At 47.6% G+C, this 19,686-nt stretch overlaps 1 protein-coding gene across 3 annotated transcripts; it reads left to right on the top strand.

Moving 5' to 3' along the window:
- Positions 1 to 12,773: 12,773 nt before the first annotated feature.
- Irx6 (iroquois homeobox 6) lies at positions 12,774 to 19,396 on the top strand. 3 transcript variants are annotated; one of them, XM_021631124.2, is made up of 6 exons: positions 12,774 to 14,118; positions 15,017 to 15,265; positions 15,867 to 15,976; positions 16,148 to 16,455; positions 17,130 to 17,735; positions 18,571 to 19,396. In XM_021631124.2, exons 1-6 carry the CDS (start codon positions 14,074 to 14,076, stop codon positions 18,573 to 18,575), a joined length of 1,323 nt encoding a protein of 440 aa, XP_021486799.1. In that variant the 5' UTR covers positions 12,774 to 14,073; the 3' UTR covers positions 18,576 to 19,396. The 3 variants fall into 3 exon arrangements, with proteins under 3 accessions (XP_021486799.1, XP_021486798.1, XP_060248207.1); XM_021631123.2 differs by having other exon boundaries at positions 18,568 to 19,396; XM_060392224.1 differs by having other exon boundaries at positions 16,148 to 16,386; positions 18,568 to 18,999.
- Positions 19,397 to 19,686: the final 290 nt, after the last annotated feature.

Below are 19,686 nucleotides of genomic sequence, written 5' to 3'. Positions count from 1 at the left end.
TCTGTTTGCAGCATGAACACTAGGCAGCCTAGAACCACCTGTAATGCCGGTTTCAGGGGGATAGATGTGCACGCATGTACATGTGCACAAACATAAAGTGCGTTTTTAAAAGCAGTGAAGAGCGCAGGCTGAAATTTCTGGTCAGTAGTTTTCTAGACAGGACCAATTTTATTACATTTATCTTTTTTCTATCTAGACCATGGAATTGTGTTGGCAGCTAAGACACTGGCATTTCATAAGCACCTCTCAAAACAACCATAATAAAAATTATATATTAATGTGTGTCAGAGAAGAAAAAAAAAAAACCTCACCACCATGAGCAGCAGACTGTCTGATTCTCCCACTGAAATAGAAGAGTTATAACCCTATGATTATATCCGGATTCTAAGTAATCATTACCAACACCATCACCATCACCATCACCATCACATTCCTGCTATTATTGCTGCCTTTGCTGCTGCCATCCACCAAGCAATTTCTATACAGAGAAACAAATCATTATACATTATCTCATTACCAAGCTTATGAGTTAATATCACTATTTTTTCCTATTAAACAGGTGAACAAATTAAGCTTTGGAGAAATTTAATGACTTGTGAAAGACAGCACAGGTAAGTCAGCAATAGAACAGAACGTCAGTCAGAATAGGCAACGATGTGCCGCAGTAACAAACAGCTTCCCAGTCTTGTGGCTTAACTTCCGCACAACTTAGTGCAGTCCTCCACAAAATACAGCTCTGGCCAACTAAAAGGAGATAAGTGCAAGAAGGTGAGCAGCTTTCATCAGCAGGTTCCAAAGGCCAGTTAGTCCCTGAGAGTCCTGTGTCTGTTTTGAGTGTTAGATCTGCCTTCTTGAACATATCTAACATGTCTGAGGGACTTGGAGATGACCCTCATGGGCACTGCACTGATCCTGTGCTCAGACTTTACAAGAAAGTTTATTTCCTTGTACCCTTCACAACACCACCATGAGATGGGCACTATTACTCCCACCCCCATATACTAGATGAGAGAAAACAGAGGCTCAAATAAGTGAGGCTCCTTCCCAAGCAAAAGTTTGCTAGCCAAAGCAAGGACTTTGTGTCACCCAACACTAAGTAATAGCATTTGCTCATTTGCTACTTCACAAAATGCTTTCGGATATATTGTGCATTTATTGTTTCAGAAAAAGCTTTATGGAGTCATTAGGAACATCTCCCCCATTGGACACTGGAGCTTACCAAGGTCAAACTACATCACCCTAGAGGCCATGATATCAAGACCCTCTGTGGGGAAAGATGGAACATACTCAAAACAAAGAGCAAAAGGTCCCCCAACCTTGTCCTGGCAGCCTCATTCCCAGGGAGAATGCAAGAAAAACTGCAATTTCTACCAAGTCCATGCTCTTACACACTTATAAAAGCTTTAAGATCCAGACAAAATCCACACCTGAGTGCAAAGGTTCCTAGAGTTGGGATTTTATTACTAGATGTAAATCCATCTTCTCTGAGACCTGCTCCGGTTCCTTCGTGCCTTGCTTGAAATATTTTATGTGCACTGAATGGATTTGCTGGCTCCCTGTTGCCATCATAAATCATGAAGGCCAACTTCCTTAGGGCTTGGGTCCAGCCAGTGGAGCTCTAACTGCCCCCATGCCAAGCTTTGAATGGAAGACTTCTCTGCTTTGGGGGATAGTCCTCTTCAGAAACTTAACAAACCATGTCCTGGGGCTGCCATTTTGGATCCAGAGAGGGGTCTCCATGGCTCACAATGGGTCCCTCCAACCCAAGTTTGGGGCATCACCTCCACCACAGGATGGTGATTGATTTACTCACAGTTACTGAACCAGAAAAAAAGATGCTCCAATCAGATTCTTTCTCTCAGGAATATGGCTCTTATTAAAAGCAGACTAAGTCTTCTTAATGGAGGCTCCCTGGAGGAAACTGTGAACACTTTCACTGAGATCTTTGGATCTGGCTTCCAATTCAGAATGTCTGTCTAACCCTTTTGCCCCACCACTCTTTGAAAATAGTTTCCTCGCTTAGCAGAAATGAGCCAGCACCTGCTGCTGTTACAGCCCAGAGTCTTGTCTAATACCTATGCTAACCCTCACACGCCCTCAAGACGTACATGTCATCTTCAGCCCCCTGCAGCCCATGTCCTTCTTTCTTTCTTCTTTCCCTGCAAATCCAGCAGCTGACTCCACTGTAGAATGGTGTGACTTGAGCAGTAGGGGTAGGCAAGCATTTAGAATTCTGGAAGGCACTGCCTCTGCTCTGCCCAGAACAGCTGCTGGTGGTGACTCAGTGAAACCCATCACCCTTCTCTGCCCATTGCAATCCCCTTCTCTGCTTCTCTCCCACCTCTTCAGTCTTTCTGGAGTGCTCCCTAAATTCCAGGCCTAGTAGCTTTGCGTGGCTCACTGCTAGGATGCCTCCCCTCTGATGAGAGCCCAACTTGTCAGTCTCTGTCAGGTCACTTCTTGGTCTTTTGTGCTATCTCTAAGGTGTGATTACTTAGGATTAGCTGCCGCTCTTGCTCTTTGTGCTTATTTCCCTCTTTGTATTGGGATTCTCAGTTACTTAATGTGCTGTCTCCCTTCGGACTGATTGCTATTTGAATACCTCTTTCTTCAAAGATTAAAGATGCTGAATTATCTTATCATGCACCTTGAGCAAGGAAGACCTCGGGGTTTATATAAAGAGATGTGGCTTCATGGGAGAAAAAAAAAAAGCTTAAGTAGAATCAGTTTCTTTATTTTTACTTAAAAATAAAATTTATTTTATCTTATGTGTGCGAGTGTTTAGGCTGCAGCACATGCATGTCTCTGCACCACATGCACGCCTGGTACTTACAAAGGGCCCAGAGTTACTTCTGTCACCAGAGTTACAGGAGGCTCTGGATGCTGAGAATGAAACCCAGGTCCCCCAGAAGAACTGCCAGGGCTCTTAATTGCCGAACCATCTCTCCAGCTCCTCAATCAGGAAGGAGAGGATCTTATCAAGACTGCCCTGTGTGTATGCCTTTCCCTGAAGGAAAAAGTCTACAGGGTGTACATATAGCCAGAGTGGAAAGTATTTAAGGGGAAGGATAGTAAAGAAGAAAAGAAGCTTCATCTGAGCAGGTGACCTTGTTTGCTGTTGGACAGCTTCAGTATGCTAGGAATATTCACCTCTGTCCTCTATACTGAGGACTGTTACACAGGTGTCAAAAGGAGGGCTGTCTCTGTGCCTGTTCTAAGAATGGGTTGGTACATGGCAAAAACAAAACAAAACAAACAAACAAACAAAAAACAGTAGAATGACACTCAGAGCATGTAGAATTACTAAGACATCTGCCTGTTTACAATGTATTGAGCACAGCTCTGTGTGCTTTCTATAGTAACTTAGTAAATTATCACAATTTTTCTATAATAACTTAGTAAATTATTACAATAAGCCCGCATGCATGACTTCCTATCCTCACTTCCCTGAGAGGCTGACATGTTCTGGATAACATAGATAGTCAGTGGCCAGGCTGTTCCTTTGCTAGGCTTGATGATAACAACTGCTCACATGCAGGAACCCACTCATTCTCAACGGAGAGCACATGCGTGTGTGTGTGTGTGTGTGTGTGTGTGTGTGTGTGTGTGTGTGTGTGAAGAAGTGGGGAGCTGGTTGTCTATAGCTTCTATGCCTTGTGTTAACATGGAAGATTTCTGGAAGTCAGCCAAGAATCCGTTAGGAGTTCTGCCTCTGGGAAGTGGGAATGAAATCATCAGATGACTTATTTGTCTCTTTTCACCCCTACTGCACTGTCTCAAGAATTCATCAGCCATAAGTAATGGAAAGCCAAATTAACAGAGACTGGAACAAAACCAGTTTGTCTTACATAGTTAGGAGAGCAGGAGCAGTGGCTTGCTGGCTCCCCAGTTCCAGGACTTCTTCTATTCCTGGTAATGACCTTTCTTTGCTTTATTTATCTTCATCTGCCACCTGTGTATCTTACCTGTCTACCTGCTTATCATCCGTCTTTTACCATGCCATCTTGGTGAATGGGTACTTTGTCTTCTGTTCACAGTCACCTCCTGGCACTCTAAAACCTTAACCAGTTCAGAATAAGTGCCGGGGAACATAGATGGATAAAAGGAGCAAGGGACTGGGACAGAGAGGATGGGAAGAAGAATAGATTGTAGATGGATAAAAAGGGTTGGCAGACAGACAGACGGGTGAGTGGATGAAGCATGGATGAATGTATAGCTAGGCAAATATATAGATAGATAACAGAGGGTGGATGGATGGCTAGAATGGGTGAGTGGGTGGATAGATGGATGACTTCATAGACAGATGGATGAGTCATGGATGGATGGATGGATGGATAAAAAGTATGGATGAGTGTTGCAGCTTCAGTCACATCCTTGTCCATAAGTAGAGACAACATCAGTGACTCTGTCCTCTTTCATCTTGAAAACACATGCTTCCCAAAAGTCCATCTTACAGAATTCCTCTAAGTCTGATTGACCAGAAGTGGGTCACATAACATACTTTTTTCCTCCCCAGCAAAGGAAGCAGTGTCCATGCCTACTAGCTAAGGCCACTAGCAAATGAAGGGCAGGGACAAGCACATTTGGATAAGTGGTCTCATATCACCCTCTTTGTCCTTTTTCCAGGTGTGTGGCTACTTCTTTACAGTTCTTGAATAGAAAAACTGGCCCCATTGAAGACTTGGTCAGAGTCCCCGGAGATGAGGCTCTTTGGGGTTTCTAATGATGCTGATGATCCACCAGGGCAGGAAGATCTTTCCAGTATAGGCTTGTAATTCCAACACCCAAGGTTGAGAGTTCAAGCCCAGCCTAGCAAGCCCATCCTAGAAAGTTTTAGGATAACCTAGCCTACATAGTGAGCCTAGTTTAAAAAAGAAAAAAGAAAAGAAAAGAAAAGAAAAACAGAAAAGAAAAAGGAAGACTATGTTTACAGGAAGCAGACAGGTTTGGAGCACCAGAAAAGGAAGTAAATTTGACTTCCATAAGTATATAAACCCAAGGAACTTCTTTTCAATCTGTAGATGGGTGGACTGAGGCTTCCAGAGAGGAAGAGCCTTGTCCAAAGCCTCCTAGTCAATCAAAAGCTTAGTCGAGGCTGGATCCCAGAGCCCTGTACTCAACTCCCTTCAAGCCTGGCTTTCTTGTGTTCACAATCACATGTTGACAGGCAAAGCCAGGACCTCTCAATACTCGCGCTGAACTTCTCTGGAGAAACCCTGCGCATCCATGTCCCATTCTCTGTTGACCACATCACCTACAGCTATAAATTAGTATCAAGGCAGAAAGATGCCCTTAATCCCCCTCCTGCCTTTCCAGATCCCTGTGGTGTTGATAATGTAAAAGGGTTTTAGTGGTTCCTGTCTACTTTCCCGGCTCCCATAATATGTGTATAAATTTACATTTCATAATTATCATCACAGGTTTGCCCTCTGCTCTACCCCTGCCCTCAAGCCTTGAGTGGCACAGGAAATGCTTTATGTTCTCCAGTCTGCATGGATAGTCTAATCCCGCCCTGTGTATTTCATGCTGTCTTTGTCAAGTCTATTTTCCTGCAGCCACAGGGTAGGCATTATCCTCCATTTCCCCATTTCTGCAGATGAAAAACAGTGAGAGCCTCGAGCAAAGCTGGACAACTTGTCTGTCAGGGAAGGAGGCCTTCAGAACTTCATGTGATAGGTCTCACTGTTGACTCTACACAGTGGGTGAAGTGGGCACTGTGATGAGCACATTAAGCTCTCTTTTCTCTCTGAGCATCATGGTGGGACTGCAAACCTGAGGCAGCAGAAAGTGATAACTCAGGGAACTCTACCACTGCTAGGAGACATTCAATTGCAAATGGAACTGGAAGAGTAAGGCCACTTCCCAAAGGTGGGAGGAGCTGCTGGGCTGTCCACAAAAATCTCTTTGCAATTCTAAGCTTAGACTTGTCTTAGGTGTTTGTGTTTACTAAGGCCTGTAAATGGACCTGGTAGGAACCCAAATGTTCAGGGTCCCTGGCTTATCACTGGTGCTGTTCAGTCTCATGACTTGGTGGCTTAAGCTTCCCAAATGTTTTTTTCTGTTCATCTGTAAAGAGAGAATGAGAATTTTGCCCTATGAGATCCCAGGGTGACTTAGAGAGTACAAGAGAGCAAGGTATGAAGTGTGTGTACAGCTAATACTGTGCACAGATTTGAAGTAACCAAGGGACCAATGCCCTAAAGCTACATCATACTATAGTCTGTCCTTTACCCCCATCACCTCATGCTTTCGATAGGTGCCATCCTTTAGACACTATGGAGGGCACCAGTCATCCATTGAAGTCAAGAATTAACAGTATCAGCTGAGCATCCAAAGGACACAAAACATCCCCACTTATCTGTCCCAACTCTCTTATTTTCTTGGCAAATACTTGGCATATCACAGACACAAAGCATGCTGAACACAGAAGCAAAACAGCTTGATCAAACAAAGCATTTGAGGGCAAAAACTATATAATGCAACATATGCTCTCTGCTTTTTAGGTAGAGATTCATACTAAACTTCAAGGTTGGCTGGGATGGGGGTGGTTCTGTCTGTCTTGGTGATCACTAAACCTCCAGACCTTAACTCAGTACTCTTTAAAAAGTGCTTAGTAACTGCTTAGCGGAGGCTCAAAATGAGAGTGACACAAAGCATATATGCCCTCATGGTTAGAGACTTCTGAGTATTCAGTAACTACTAGGTGTTTCCCCCAGATTATTATGGTTCTGGGTGAGGCGGGGCTGACTTCAAAGTATTTAACATAGGCAAAATTATGCTTCTGTTCAATGATGAATCTTACTTTCTTAGGAGCCTGGACACTCAATACACACCCAGTTAATGTCTGTCAAGTAAACACCCATGTCCTTCTCCTCACATAAGCTGTGTGCTCCTTGAAGAACGGAGCCAGCATCCCCAGATCCTTTTACGTTCTCACTTTTGTCTTATAGTACATGTGCACACGAGATAGTTATGACTTATAGAGCCCATGGCCATTCTGTGGGGTGTTCACAGAGTTCACCACCATTGGGCCAGTAACTAATAAGCATGATGGAGACGGATGGGTCATCTTCATGGTCAGCTAGGCTGTTTCTAGCATCACCTAGAAGATGTTCCTCTAGAGGTGTGTGTATGAGGGTGTGTGTCTGGAGAGGTTCGGCTGAGGAGAGGAGACCCACCCTGAACCTGGCTGGCACCAGCCCATGGGCTGGAAACCTGGACTCAGTAAGAAGGAAAAACAGCAGAAAGTAAGAGGAGCACCAACATTCGTTCTGTCTGCCTCTCTCTGTGCATCTCCATCTATCTGTCTCTGTCTGCCTCTCTGTCTCTCTCTGTTTCTCTTTGTATTTCTGTCTGTGTCTCTCTCTTTGTCTCCCTCTCTTTCATACCTGACAGCAGATCCAGCCATCACAGAAACAGCGACTCTGGCCACCAAGCCACGATGGACTGTGCTCTCAGTGAGAGGAAACAAGCCCTCCCTTCTTTAAGTCATTTTTGTTAGCTATTCTGTCAGGACAATGAGACAAGTGCTCAGGTAGGTACCTGAGCCTTAGGTACCCTAAGCCTGCTAAGCTCCCAAGTAACAGAGATATCTACCATTGCCCCTCAAACTCCTTCTGCAGACAGGATGTCAGCATAAAACTGCAAAGGGAGAGAAAGCACTATGAAATCCCACAACCTGTGTCACTATGAAAAATGTCATAGGAGGGGATTTTTCTTATGAAACAGCAGCATGCAAAAGCAATCAGTGCTGGAAAAACTCTGAGATAGATGAAGGAAACAAGAGGAGCCAACCCAACAGCCTTGCTTTTATGAATAGACTCTCACACCACCCCACTCATCTACAAGATTCTCATGAGATCTTTTTTACAGCAGGTTATGAATCATCTTCATGATATCTTTAAATGGATGATCAATACTATATTTTCCCATAAAATGTTTGGTTTGAAATCCGATTTTAAGTGCATTAGAGTTTTTGTGCACGGAATGGGTGAATGCCATAATAAATTGTCATCAAATATGAAAGAAATATAGCATAGATTAATTGCCGTATTTATTTATGAGTCTATAAAATACCTTGTGAATGTCCTGGCACATTTTTGGGATACCAATTTGAACCTTCAGGGAAGTTAAAAGCATTAAAAGAGACTGCAAAAAGATTTATTACCAGACTGTTTTTAATTGCAGACCCAAGCAGACGCACAGGTATTAGAACAGCCATGCCTTAATGGGCATGTCTCGTGTGTTTCTCTTTTTTTCTGTAAAAATAATACTTCCCATATTTTTATTGATTTGTGAACATTTGTAATAAATTACCTTGCCCAGTATGTGGCTTCACAAAAGCTCCCTTTTCCTTAAAGTAGCAAACCTCAGGCCACACCAGAGAGGAAGGAGGCTTCAGATCAGCTCTAAAACTATTACGACTTTTTTATTTGTTTATTTTTGCATTTTGAGTTTCCTTGAAACCCCCTTAGCATGTACCCCTTGTAACTAGCAAGCTTCCTGCCTCGGCCTCCCAAGTACTGTGATTCTTGACATCTACCACCATGCCCAGCTTTTTACCTGGAAATTCTAAGGAAAGATCACTCTGAGAGAATGCCACAAGTTAGATTTCAAACAACTCCATTTTGTTCACTATTTTAACTGAAGTCTTCTTTTCTATGATTGTGAAATCCTTTAGGATCAAGAATGGCAAAATACTATCCTTATAAATTTTACTTAGCCAGCCTTCTGCTAAAACTCTGTGTTCAACCCCTTCTGTAGCTGAAGCCCGAAATGCTGTACTTCCCTTTTTCATTTGTCTTGACCACAGTGCTGCTCTCTTGCTGCATACTCAAGGACCATCCCTAGACTGGCCCCGTCACAAAGGGAGTGGGGTGAAAACAGAACCTTACCCTGAGGTCCCTGCAGGTTGTCTCTTTAACGTCTTCATTGCTTTCTTGGATTTCTTTGCCAAACATTTTGGCTTCAAAATCTGTTTTCTGATTTTCAAATCCATACATCTGCTATTTACTCTAAAGCTTAATTCCTTGAAACCATAACAGATGCCTGATCCTATCACTAGAAAGATGTCAACATGCAAAGGACAAAAATAATCAAGAACTGCTTTATGCAGAGACTGTTCAGAAAGTGTGACATTAATATAGAAGACCCCGCCTGGTGATACACAAATCAAAGATTTAAAAAATGTCCTCTTGCTGGAGAGACTCAGTTACTAAGTTATATTACTGCTTTTCTTTTTTAAATCTGTACAGCCATACAGATGCAATCTTCACTGCATTGCTTAAAGGGGGCTTCCCCCCTTCCTCTTCTTGTCTTGTTTTTATATGCTCATCAGTTACAGCTGGCTCTAACTGCTCTTCACTACCTTAATGAACAAACCACATCAAATGTTGAAAACTCCCGAATTACTTTGTCAGTAAGCCCTTTCATAAGACAGACCAAAACGAAACACGCAGAATCCTCCCCCAAAGTGTTTGCTCACAGCGGCATCCTTTCGGATTTTTTCTGTACTAAATTACACTGTCACCATGAGGCATTAACACAGTTCAGCTGGAGTCAGCAACCTCTCATGACTGTATCTGACTTTATGCATGTAAAATAACACGTTTACAGAAAGACACCAGATCGAGAGGTCAGGATTCTGGCCTCTTCTCTGTCGTCTGCTTGGCTAAGTGGCATCTTAGGCTTTCTTCTCACCTCTGGTGCTCTCCTCAGGAGCCTCTAATAAGGAAAAGCAGAGATGTCTAGGACCTCTCCCAGGCTCATGGAATACAAAAGAAATTGGCTCTTATTACCAAGTTATCTATTTTAGCACTAAGCTAGATACAATGCTTGCAAACAAGGCTCTCTGCATCCAGTCGTGTTTTATACTCTATCTCTAAGAGGTTAATCCTTTCTCCTTGCCCCCTTCCAGAGGAGCTGATCACACCCTTGCCTGGGAATTGCGGCGTTTTTCTTTTTGCCTCCCGATACCAGCTTTTCTGTTGACAGTATGTATTCAGGCAAGGCAGGGACTCGCTGTGTTTCTCTATCAGATGCCATGCACACTACTTCCGTCAAAACAATTAGTGTTCATTTCTGCTTTACTCAGGGAGACCTGCGGTGACTGATCAGTATGAATTATGGATGCATCTGTCCAGATGCACTTGTTCATTCATGCATAGATTGGAGGAAATTTCATTCTTTTCAGTTCAAAAACAGTCACTAAAAATACTCCATACTTTTTTTTTAATGTATTTTAGCATGGTCTCTACAATGTCATTATGCCCCTGAACTTACTCACTATATCTGTAATTTGAGATCTTTTAAGCTAATTTGGGGTTACTCTTCACCTCCCCATAAGCTCTGGCATTTTGTATAAATTACTAGGAAGTCACGGCCAGTTTTCATTCTCAAACACTACAGAACGGTTTGGTTTTTCTTCAGCTTTGTTTGACTTTCCCCCTATTCAAGGCAGTTCTCTTCAAGCTATTGTCAAAGACACATCTTTTACTCGACATGCTCAAGATGGTCAGTGCACTAACAAGAAGAAATATGAACTTCAAATGAAGACTGTGGATTAGTGTTCTCTGTGGTCCAAATGGTCCTCTGTGTACTTTGTTTCCTATTCGTTTTAATGAGCAGCTAGAAGAACTATGAGACACGTTGAACAATTTCACAAGAGAACCAATATCTTTTTTTTATTTTATTTTCAAAAGGACATTGAGTGGTTTTGTTGACTCCCTTAAATATAACTGGGGGTGGGGGTGGTCTGTATTTGATGGGTTTATTTACTTGCTTCAATAAGATTCTATGAGCACACATATACAATTGGGGATTTTTCCTTTGAAAATAAATTAATCAGCATTGAACAGAGCAATGAAAAGCTGACATGATAGAGGGGCCCAGAGCACCAGGCTATAGAAGTGAGAGTCTAGAAAGATAGAGGAAGATGGAAACAAACTATAAAAATTCCCGAATCAGACATTCCAAGAAAGAGACTTCTCTGCCCCGGAGGGCTCTGTCAGCAGTGAATATTGGCTTAAGCTGCTGCTTTTGTTTTCTTGTGAGGTACATCTCATGGTAATCATTTTTAGGGGATCCCATGAAATACTCAAAGTGTCTTCTAACAACCGAGCACCACCAATACAGGATGCTTACACTCCGTCCCTGGGAAGGATACATTAAACCAAGGTCTCTCAAGATTGTGAACATGGAAGGGACAGGGCTAGCATTCCTCCCCAGGATTCATTCCATAAAAGCCACTAAACCGTAAAGCAACTCTGAAGACATCAGGTAAAGAGCCATAACCAAAAGCTTCCACAGTAGAAGGAAAAGGCTATGATAGGGTTCTTCCTACTCCCCAATTTGTTTTTCCACTGATTTTGACTTTTCTTTTCAGAATCCTATTGGTTTTCTCACATCCTAGAGCAAAGACAAGAAGTAGGCCGAGAGCCCCCGCACATAGCACTGACACCACAGAGGCCTTATAAATCAGTGGAAAAATCAATAAATCCTATAAGGTAGTTTCTACTTTGCAAAATCACCAAGGGACAGGGCTAATGCTTTTTTTCCACCACCAGCCCCATTTTTCTGTCAAAAAATAAAAAAAAAAAAAAAAAAAAAGAAAGAAATCCTCTGCTTAGGAACGAATGGGCAATCAAAGTTGCTGAGTAAGTATTTCAACTATCTAATTTTATTACTTTACAATTGACATACCTTCCCTCTGGAAATGTTTGCAATTAATTAATTAGTAGTAATCTTTCCCAAGGGACTAATTTAATGAATTCTTTCCAATTCCTACTTAAAAAAAAAAGAAAGAAAGAAAGAAAGAAAGAAAAGAAAAGAAAAACAGAGGGAGAGCTTAAGGATATCCAAGCTATAAAGGGGTGATTGCTCCAAAGTAGGTTTTGAAAAAATCAAGGGATCTATGTATTACTGTGACGTTTTATCACTGAGTCAATCTGGCGACGACTGTAATTCTTTTTCTAACTAGGACTCTCCCAGTTTGAAAGCAAGGCTTTCCAAGGCAGCAGCGGTCTGTGGTAGCAGACTCATCCATGGTTTGTGGCCTCCTTAAGGTCCTTATCTATTCTGCGTAAGCTGTGAGAGGTGAGCTGGGGCTGAGTCTAAAGTGTCCTTCTGAAAGGTCACTGGGTGTAGCCTGCCAATCCAGAAGCCAGAGGCAAGCTTTCAGTGAAGGGTCCTGCGGGGACCCCAACCTTGTCTCAGTTGTTGCAATCGCTCTTCCAGGCTAGAACCAAGAGCTCTCAGTACCCTCCGGGTCACGCCGTCTCGAGTTTCAATAGGAAAATAAGACCTTGTCCTTTAGCAAGCCCCCACGACCCCTGGAGGCGGTGTGGCAAAGACCTGGGACTGTCTGAAAACTGTCAAGCGCAGTGCGCTGTGACCGGGCTTTCTAGGTTGCAGACTCCACCTGGTGCCGCAGCAGCGCCACCTAAGACCTTTCTTCACCAGCCTGCACAGTCCTTCCTGTTCCTTAGACATCTAGTCCGGTCTTCAGAAGGGTCTCCGCTTGTAAGCGCGCAAAATCTACAGCACTTGCTAACTGGCTACCCCTGTCGGGGAGTCTTGCAAGCAGCCTCCCTAATCCCAGGGGCATCCGTGTTCTTTTGAGGAGCCCCGCCAGGGGGGGTTTCTTACAACACTGGGCCCAGCTGGGTGTCCCTGGCGCAGCTCCCTCCGGAGCTCTCCACTGCGGCTCGCCAGCGCCACCCCTAGAAGAGCACAGCGGTGACAGTCCGGCCCTGGTGCTTTCGTCCCGCTTCCGCGCTCGGAATGGACACCGCGGGCCGCGCTCCGGGGGCAGCCAAGCCTGGCCGTCGTCGGAGATGGCCTAGACTCTTGGCTGGCAGCCTACAGATGCCAGGGATCAGACTTGACGCGTCTGTGGGAGCTCTCTAACGGACTCTGCACCTTGGTCTGGAGGGGGCGCTCGTCGGCCTAGCTCAGGGCCAAGGCTCTGCAGAGATGCCCAAGGGGTCAAGGACCCGGCCAGGGCTGGAATTAGCCAACGGTTTTGGGAAAGTAAACCCTGAGACAGATCCCCAAGGACAAAGATGGGCTGCCTAAAGGACTCCTTCAAAGCTGCTCGAGCTGGTCCAACCCTCCAAGCTCTGGGCCGGCGGGGCCAACAAACTTTAGTGCAGCGGAGAGGCGGAGATGGGTTGGAGGCTGGTCCCGAGAGCCACCTGCTCCGGCTCTGCCTCCGCCCAGCCCTCGCCCACCCTACTTCCCCCTCTCGCCCCCCTCCCCCGCCATCAGACTCCTCATCGCTCCTCTCCCTCCTTCTTCTCCCCCCTTCCCTGACTCCCTCACTTTCCTCCGGGGCTCTTCTTTTGTATTCTCTCCTCCCTCGCCTCCCCGGCTTGTCTCTCGCCTCCTTGGGGCCGCAGGGGAGGAGGCGAGCACGCTGCACCCTGAGCCCGCGCGGCTCGCAGGGAGGCGCATCTCCCACTTCTCCCGGGGAATTTGGAGAGGGTCTGTGTGCGCGCGCGCGTGAGCTGGAGGCGAAAGCTGGTAGGATCTAGCGGTGAGCAGAGGGTCAGGGTCTTTGACGTTCCTCGCCCGCCGCACAAACCTCACAGAGCTAGAAAGAGTGTGCCTGAGAGTGCGAGCGGATACACGGGCTGGCTGCCCTTGGCTCGCTCGGTGGCCCGGGGCCCCGGGGCCCGAGGTCCCCTCTGGCGGCCCGGGATTACCGTGACGTCACATTGAGCCTCTGGCCACCTTGGACTGGGACACCTCGGGAACCTCACAGCCCCACGCTGTGCCGCACCTCAACTCGCCACCGCGCGCCTTTGGCACCCTGCGCCTTCTTCCTAACTCTGCCGATCCATGGGCCCTCTGCCTTCTGGACCCCACAGGCCGCAGGGGTTCATTCCCAATCGCCGTACTCGGCAGCTCAGCTGCCTCTGGCTCTGCCTCCAGTCCCTCCCAGCGGGCCAAGGAACTGGCGCCGAGCACCTGCAGCCCTGTAAGGAAACCAGACGCCACGCAGCTGGGGTCATCGAATCGCCCAGCTGAGCGAGGGACTCCAAAAGAAAGGAGAGTCCGGGAAAGCCAGCTGCTATGGCCTTCCCGCCCTTTGGACACCCGTATAGCAGTGCATCCCAGGTGAGTGAACGAGTGCCTTATTTCGGGAGGTGGGGAACGGGGTGGAGGGATATCCAGTTCGCTCGCTGGCTCTTGAGCTTTCTCTTCTCGGTGACCCAAGGGTAGACAGAAGGAGCAAGGATCAAGAAATATACCACCGCACCCGCTGACACGCGCTGATGCCAGCCTGAAAATGCGGGCACTCTAATCTCGCTCTCTGCGCGAGGTGGGTGGGATCTGAGGGACCGACCGTGCAGTCAGGGTCCCCTTTGTACAGATTTGTGAGGTGGCCAGGGGACTCGGGGGGGGGGGGGGCGAAAGCGCTCCAGACCAGAGCGCAGGCACTGCACTGCTCATTTGTTGACCTGTGTTGCTTCTGCTTCCCTCCAGTTGTGCAGTGGTGAGGATTCCCTTGGGAATTTCTGAGGATGCCCATCACTGTTCTCCGTTTTCTACAACAGAGTCTCTCTCTCTCTCTCTCTCTCTCTCTCTCTCACACACACACACACACACACACACACTGCTGTGGGATCTTGGACAAATCTACTCTGACCGTGGATGGATTCCCTTTTAGTTCAATAGGGACAGGAAAGAGATGTCGGTGATGGCCTTGAACGCTAACTTTTAACTCTGCCTTTGTAGAATCCCCTGGGGAAGCACAGGGATTTGGTCTTTTTTCCAGAAGGTCCTTGGGACTGTGGAGCCTTAGCAATGCCCTGAGTGCATCTAAAATAGCAGTTTGGGTACATTGCCATCAGAAAATCCCCATCCCCGCAGTCAGCAGAGGGCTTCTACACCTGGTGGTTTTGGGTTAGCAGAAGGAAGGAATGAAGCTTCCTTGTTACCCTCCTCTGGCTGGAGCCAGCAGACGGTGCCTCTGAATTTTAAACTTCTAACGACTCCTTTCTGGTCCTTGTAGTTTCTGGTGTCTGCAGGGTCCAGTGCCACTTGCTGTGAAACAGCCCCTCGGTCAGTGTCAGATGTGGCCTCAGCCTCCACCTCTGCCTCTACTCTTTGCTGCACACCCTACGACAGTCGACTGCTGGGCAGTGCTCGGCCAGAACTGGGTGCCGCCTTGGGCATCTATGGAGCACCCTATGCAGCTGCTCAGAGCTACCCTGGGTACCTGACCTATGGCCCAGAGCCACCCACACTGTGTGGTACACTGGTGAGTGATGGGTGGGCCTGGGACTGCTCAGTGAACACTGGGGTTGGGAATGCACAGGTGAACTCTACTGTGACCTTGTCTGAGGACAGTCTAAATGGGACAGACAATGCTGAGAAAATAGTATAGCAAGGGCCAAGGACGAGTTCAAGTTCACAGCGCTCCGCAGTTTGTAGAACTTCACACTGCTTAAAAACCATTTGCACTTCTTTTTCGTTCTGCAAGATAGGTGAATCATCGTTATGACAGGGGTGTAGTTGAGGTGCACAGGTGTTCAAAGAACTTACCCCCAAAGCACAAGCAGGCCAAGAGTCAGGATTTCTCCCAGATGGTGCTGGGGAGGGCCTTAGCAGGTGTACTGAGGTGAGGAACCCAGAAGCTGCAGCTTTTGTAGTAGTTGATAGTCTACCTGTCCCGGGGACTCCACCATGCCTTCTACCAGCATGAATGACTTGATTGCCTCAATCTTAGTAAGGGAGAAACTGAGGCACAGAGCACGTAAAAGCTCTCTGTGCCCACTATTGCACAGCCAATGCAAGGGGAGGTGAGATGCATGCATCCTTCCCCTGTGCAGTCCTGAATTTCTCTTTTCCTCTCCCACCAGAATCCTCAGTATGAGTTTAAGGATGCTGCAGGAAGCTTTACCCCCAGCCTCACCCAGCCAGGGGCCTATTACCCCTATGAGCCAACTCTGGGGCAGTATCAATATGACAGGTGAGAAATTGGGGGCGGGGCTTGGCGGCTGGCCTCCTTTGGTCATCCCCCTCTCCCGACCTCCTGGAAAAAAAAAGGGGGGGGGACAGAACTACATTTCCTGCCACTTGGACTTCCTGCTGGCTAAGCACCTGGTTCCCCTTCTGAAATCTGAACCCTGTGTGCCCGCAGGTATGGCGGGGTGGAGCTGAGCAGCGCTGGCCGGAGGAAGAATGCTACCCGGGAGAGCACCAGTGCGCTCAAGGCCTGGCTCCACGAGCACCGCAAGAATCCGTACCCCACCAAGGGCGAGAAGATCATGCTGGCCATCATCACCAAGATGACCCTCACCCAGGTGTCCACCTGGTTCGCCAACGCTCGCCGGCGCCTCAAGAAGGAGAACAAAATGACATGGGCTCCCAAGAACAAAGGTGGGGAGGAGAGGAAAGCAGAAGGTGGAGGAGAAGATTCTCTGGGCTGCCTGAAGGGTGACACCAAAGGTACAGGCAACGGACATTAAACATTAGGTCCAAAGCCACCTGTGCTACTATAGATTTTCTAAAAAGATGCTCTAATTATCCTTGCCCCAAGATGCATTGCAAACCCCAGGGCCTTTGCACCAGTGCCTCACAAAGAAATGTGGTAGCTCCAAAGTGTCCTTTCAGAAAGACTTCCCCTCCTCACCCAAGCTCTCAAGTCTCTTCCGGGTTCGGTTTTGCTCAGCCCCCCATTTTCTGCACTTTGTCCCTGCTCACCCCTCTAGAAGGTCATCTCCCCTGGAAGACATTTTACTGCTGTGATTCTTAAATGCCTCATGTCGAAATGATGCTCTGCACACGTACATATTTGCTGGATCAAATAACATGACACCAGTCACCGAGGGTGCTGAAGTTGAAAGAAGAACGACCCTCCTCTTTTTATAACGGAGAAACTCCAGCAGTGCAAAGGAGCCTTTCCTTGGCTTAGCAGGGGGTCCAGGAGATCTGAGAAGCCGGGCAGGCAGGGCAGTGCGGAGAATTCTTCCCTTGGGGCAGGCAGCCAGCCTTGGCGCTAGGGAGAGCAACCCGGTGGAGAAGCGCGGAGCGCATCTCGCTAAAAGCTTCTCTGGGTAGGACCCTCCCGCGAGTTTCCCTAGGGTGCTAGGCTTTTCTCACTCGCTCTTGATTTCCTACAGATGTTACTGCTAGCCGGGAGGCCCAGGGGCTGCGGCTGAGTGACCTGGAAGACCTGGAGGAAGAAGAGGAAGAAGAAGAAGCAGACGACGAGGAGGCGGCAGTCTCAACAGCCCGCAGGCTGGAAGATTTTCACAAGAGCTCACAGTCCTTGCCTCCGCCGTGCGCCGCCGCTCAAGAGAGCGGGATGGAGAGCAGAGAGTGCGGTCTGGCGGTACCCTGCTTCTCCTTTACTGAGGCCCCGCGATCAGGAGAAGCTGACTTTCTTACCGCAGAGTCAAGCAGCCCCAGGATGATCGTGCACTACCCAAGCGGCCAGAAACCCCGCATTTGGTCGTTGGCTCACACGGCGGCAGCCAGCGCTGTTGAAGGCGCTCCCTCAGCTCCACCCAGGGCCAGAAGTCCAGAGTGCCGCATGATTCCCAGACAGCCCAGCTCCATCCGGCGACTCCTGGTCCCTAGGGACTCCGGAGGCGAAGAGGATTCTTGTGCAGCCAAAGCTTTTGGAAACTCCACGTTCACCCTGCAGGGGCTGCCACTGAACTGTGCGCCGTGCCCAAGGCGGAGGGAGCCTGAAGTGCGGTTCCAATACCCTTCTGGAGCAGAAGGTAGTAGGATCCCAGCATTCAAAAGATACCTACCTGCCGCTTTCCCCAGATCTAGTGGGAGACTGTCCACAACACTCTCAGTGTCTCAACACTCCCAAGTCTAAACCCAAATCAAAAAAATAAATGCAGAGAGAGAGAGAGAGAGAGAGAGAGAGAGAGATTTCCTAAAATCACAGTCTTTGAAGGACAATCTAACTCCCTGCAACTGTCCTATAAGCTACATCAGGCTGCAGGTCTCTTTCCTCGGGCCTCTGCCCTTCTATAAGAGTAGTTGTTCTCTGCCTGGCTGGTACCAACTATGTTCAAGAGTTGCTCTGGCTTTGGGATGTCTGAGGGAGTTGACCACATACACAGTGGCCAGGGCACTTCTCCTCCTCACCCTCTAAAAGACCTGGGCAGTGAAGACACTCTCTACATTTTACAACTGGGAAGCCAAGGATCAGGCTGTTTTGGGGGATACTCCCAAAGGTTTGACCCCCAGTGTAGCAAGACTTTTAATGTCCTCTTCCTCTGATGTGCCTCTGACGAGGGCCTGGTGAAAGGAAACTTTACTGCCTCATAGGGCCATTCCCTAAACACTAAGCGGCCTCCAGCAATTACTTACGTCAAATTCTGGCCTTTGTAGTAATTTCTCTCAGGATTAGCTCTTGGCTTAGAAAATTGGGTTACATTGTTATGTGAATTTACACATAACTGACTCAAGCACTGCCTCTGACAAGCAAATTGCCTCTAGACCTTGGCTTCCCTTGGGGTGGGACACAAGCTGACCTCCGATTTTCTAGAAATTATGGCCAAGTGGCCTTCGGGTTTTAATCAACCGTTCCTCTCTCAGCAGGTTAGTGCAGTGGCTGCGGTTTGCAGAAGAATTTTGGAACTGGCTGCTTCTGGATTCACCTTCACATTAAGAAGCTTCCAGGCCCTGGCAGGAAGTGGGAGCTCTCACTTCGCCTAAGACAAACACACAGAACTATCCTAGCAGCTACCCTTGCACAGAGGGCTGGGGCTGGCCAGGGAGACGTGCACCTAATCAGACGTGGAGGGAAGAGGGCAGTACAGCTCGGGAGAAAGCACTGTGTGTGAGCAGTGTACCTTTACCAAGTCTCTCTCCCTCCTCTGGACGGAAGGCAGGAACAGCATCTCCTGCTCACCCACTCCTGCCCAGCCCGCTCACTTTGTAACTTCCTTGCTGAACGGTTTCTAAGGACTGTCTGTGTCTCCTTCCCCTTCCGATTCCCAGGCTATACCTTAAAAATAACCAGCTGAACCCACGGTGTGCAGCCTATCAATGCCAGGGACCCTGGGAGAGGTCTGGTGGAGCTGGAGTGGGGTCGCAATTGTCTTGAAGGCTTCTGGGGGCAGGGTTGGGGGCTGCCAACGTAAGTTCTGTCAATAGCATAGAGATAAACTGAGGAAGCCACCCACAACGCCCAGGACACAGTGACACACCCCCCACACCCAAACTGTACAAGCCAGCAGCTGAAGAGTAGAGACATCAGAATATTTGCTGAGGAGCAACTTTTGTTCCCTTGTGGTCCTGGGATTGTAAACTTACTGTGCTGACATCCATGAAGAGAAACTTGACGGTCCTTTGGCCCACTGCTTCTCTAGAAAGCAACAATGAAATGGGGCTGTTTTGGGGAGTTTAGAGAGACCACAGAGTGGGAGTTGGGTGAGAGGTTTGAAGATGCCCACAGAATGCAGTTTAAATGAGGTCGCCTGGGCCCAGGTCCCAGTTCTGACTCAGCTACAGCCAAAGAGTAAACTCACAGCTTCCTACTTAGGCAGTGAGACAGGTGGAGCCCCAGGAACTCATGGGGACTAGCAAGGAGAGCTGGTGTGCCTTTGAGAACATCATCTGTGGGCAGTGTCCTAGTCTTAGGGGCTGTACCACTCAGTGGTGAGACTGGTCCCTGTTGGTTGACGCCCTCCAGATGTGGGATGGGTGGGGGCT

The sequence above is a fragment of the Meriones unguiculatus genome, chromosome 10, assembly GCF_030254825.1.
Source record: "Meriones unguiculatus strain TT.TT164.6M chromosome 10, Bangor_MerUng_6.1, whole genome shotgun sequence".
NCBI lineage: Eukaryota > Metazoa > Chordata > Mammalia > Rodentia > Muridae > Meriones > Meriones unguiculatus.
Note: the sequence above shows the minus strand (reverse complement) of the source record. Positions and strands in the feature narration are given on the sequence as shown.

What these genes read in the sequence shown, in the direction of transcription:
- Irx6 (XM_021631123.2), top strand. Translation starts at nt 14,074, where the DNA reads ATGGCCTTCCCGCCCTTTGGACACCCGTATAGCAGTGCATCCCAG. An exon ending in CGTATAGCAGTGCATCCCAG is followed by an intron (nt 14,119 to 15,016) that starts GTGAGTGAACGA and finishes TGGTCCTTGTAG; the next exon opens with TTTCTGGTGTCTGCAGGGTC. An exon ending in CCACACTGTGTGGTACACTG is followed by an intron (nt 15,266 to 15,866) that starts GTGAGTGATGGG and finishes CTCTCCCACCAG; the next exon opens with AATCCTCAGTATGAGTTTAA.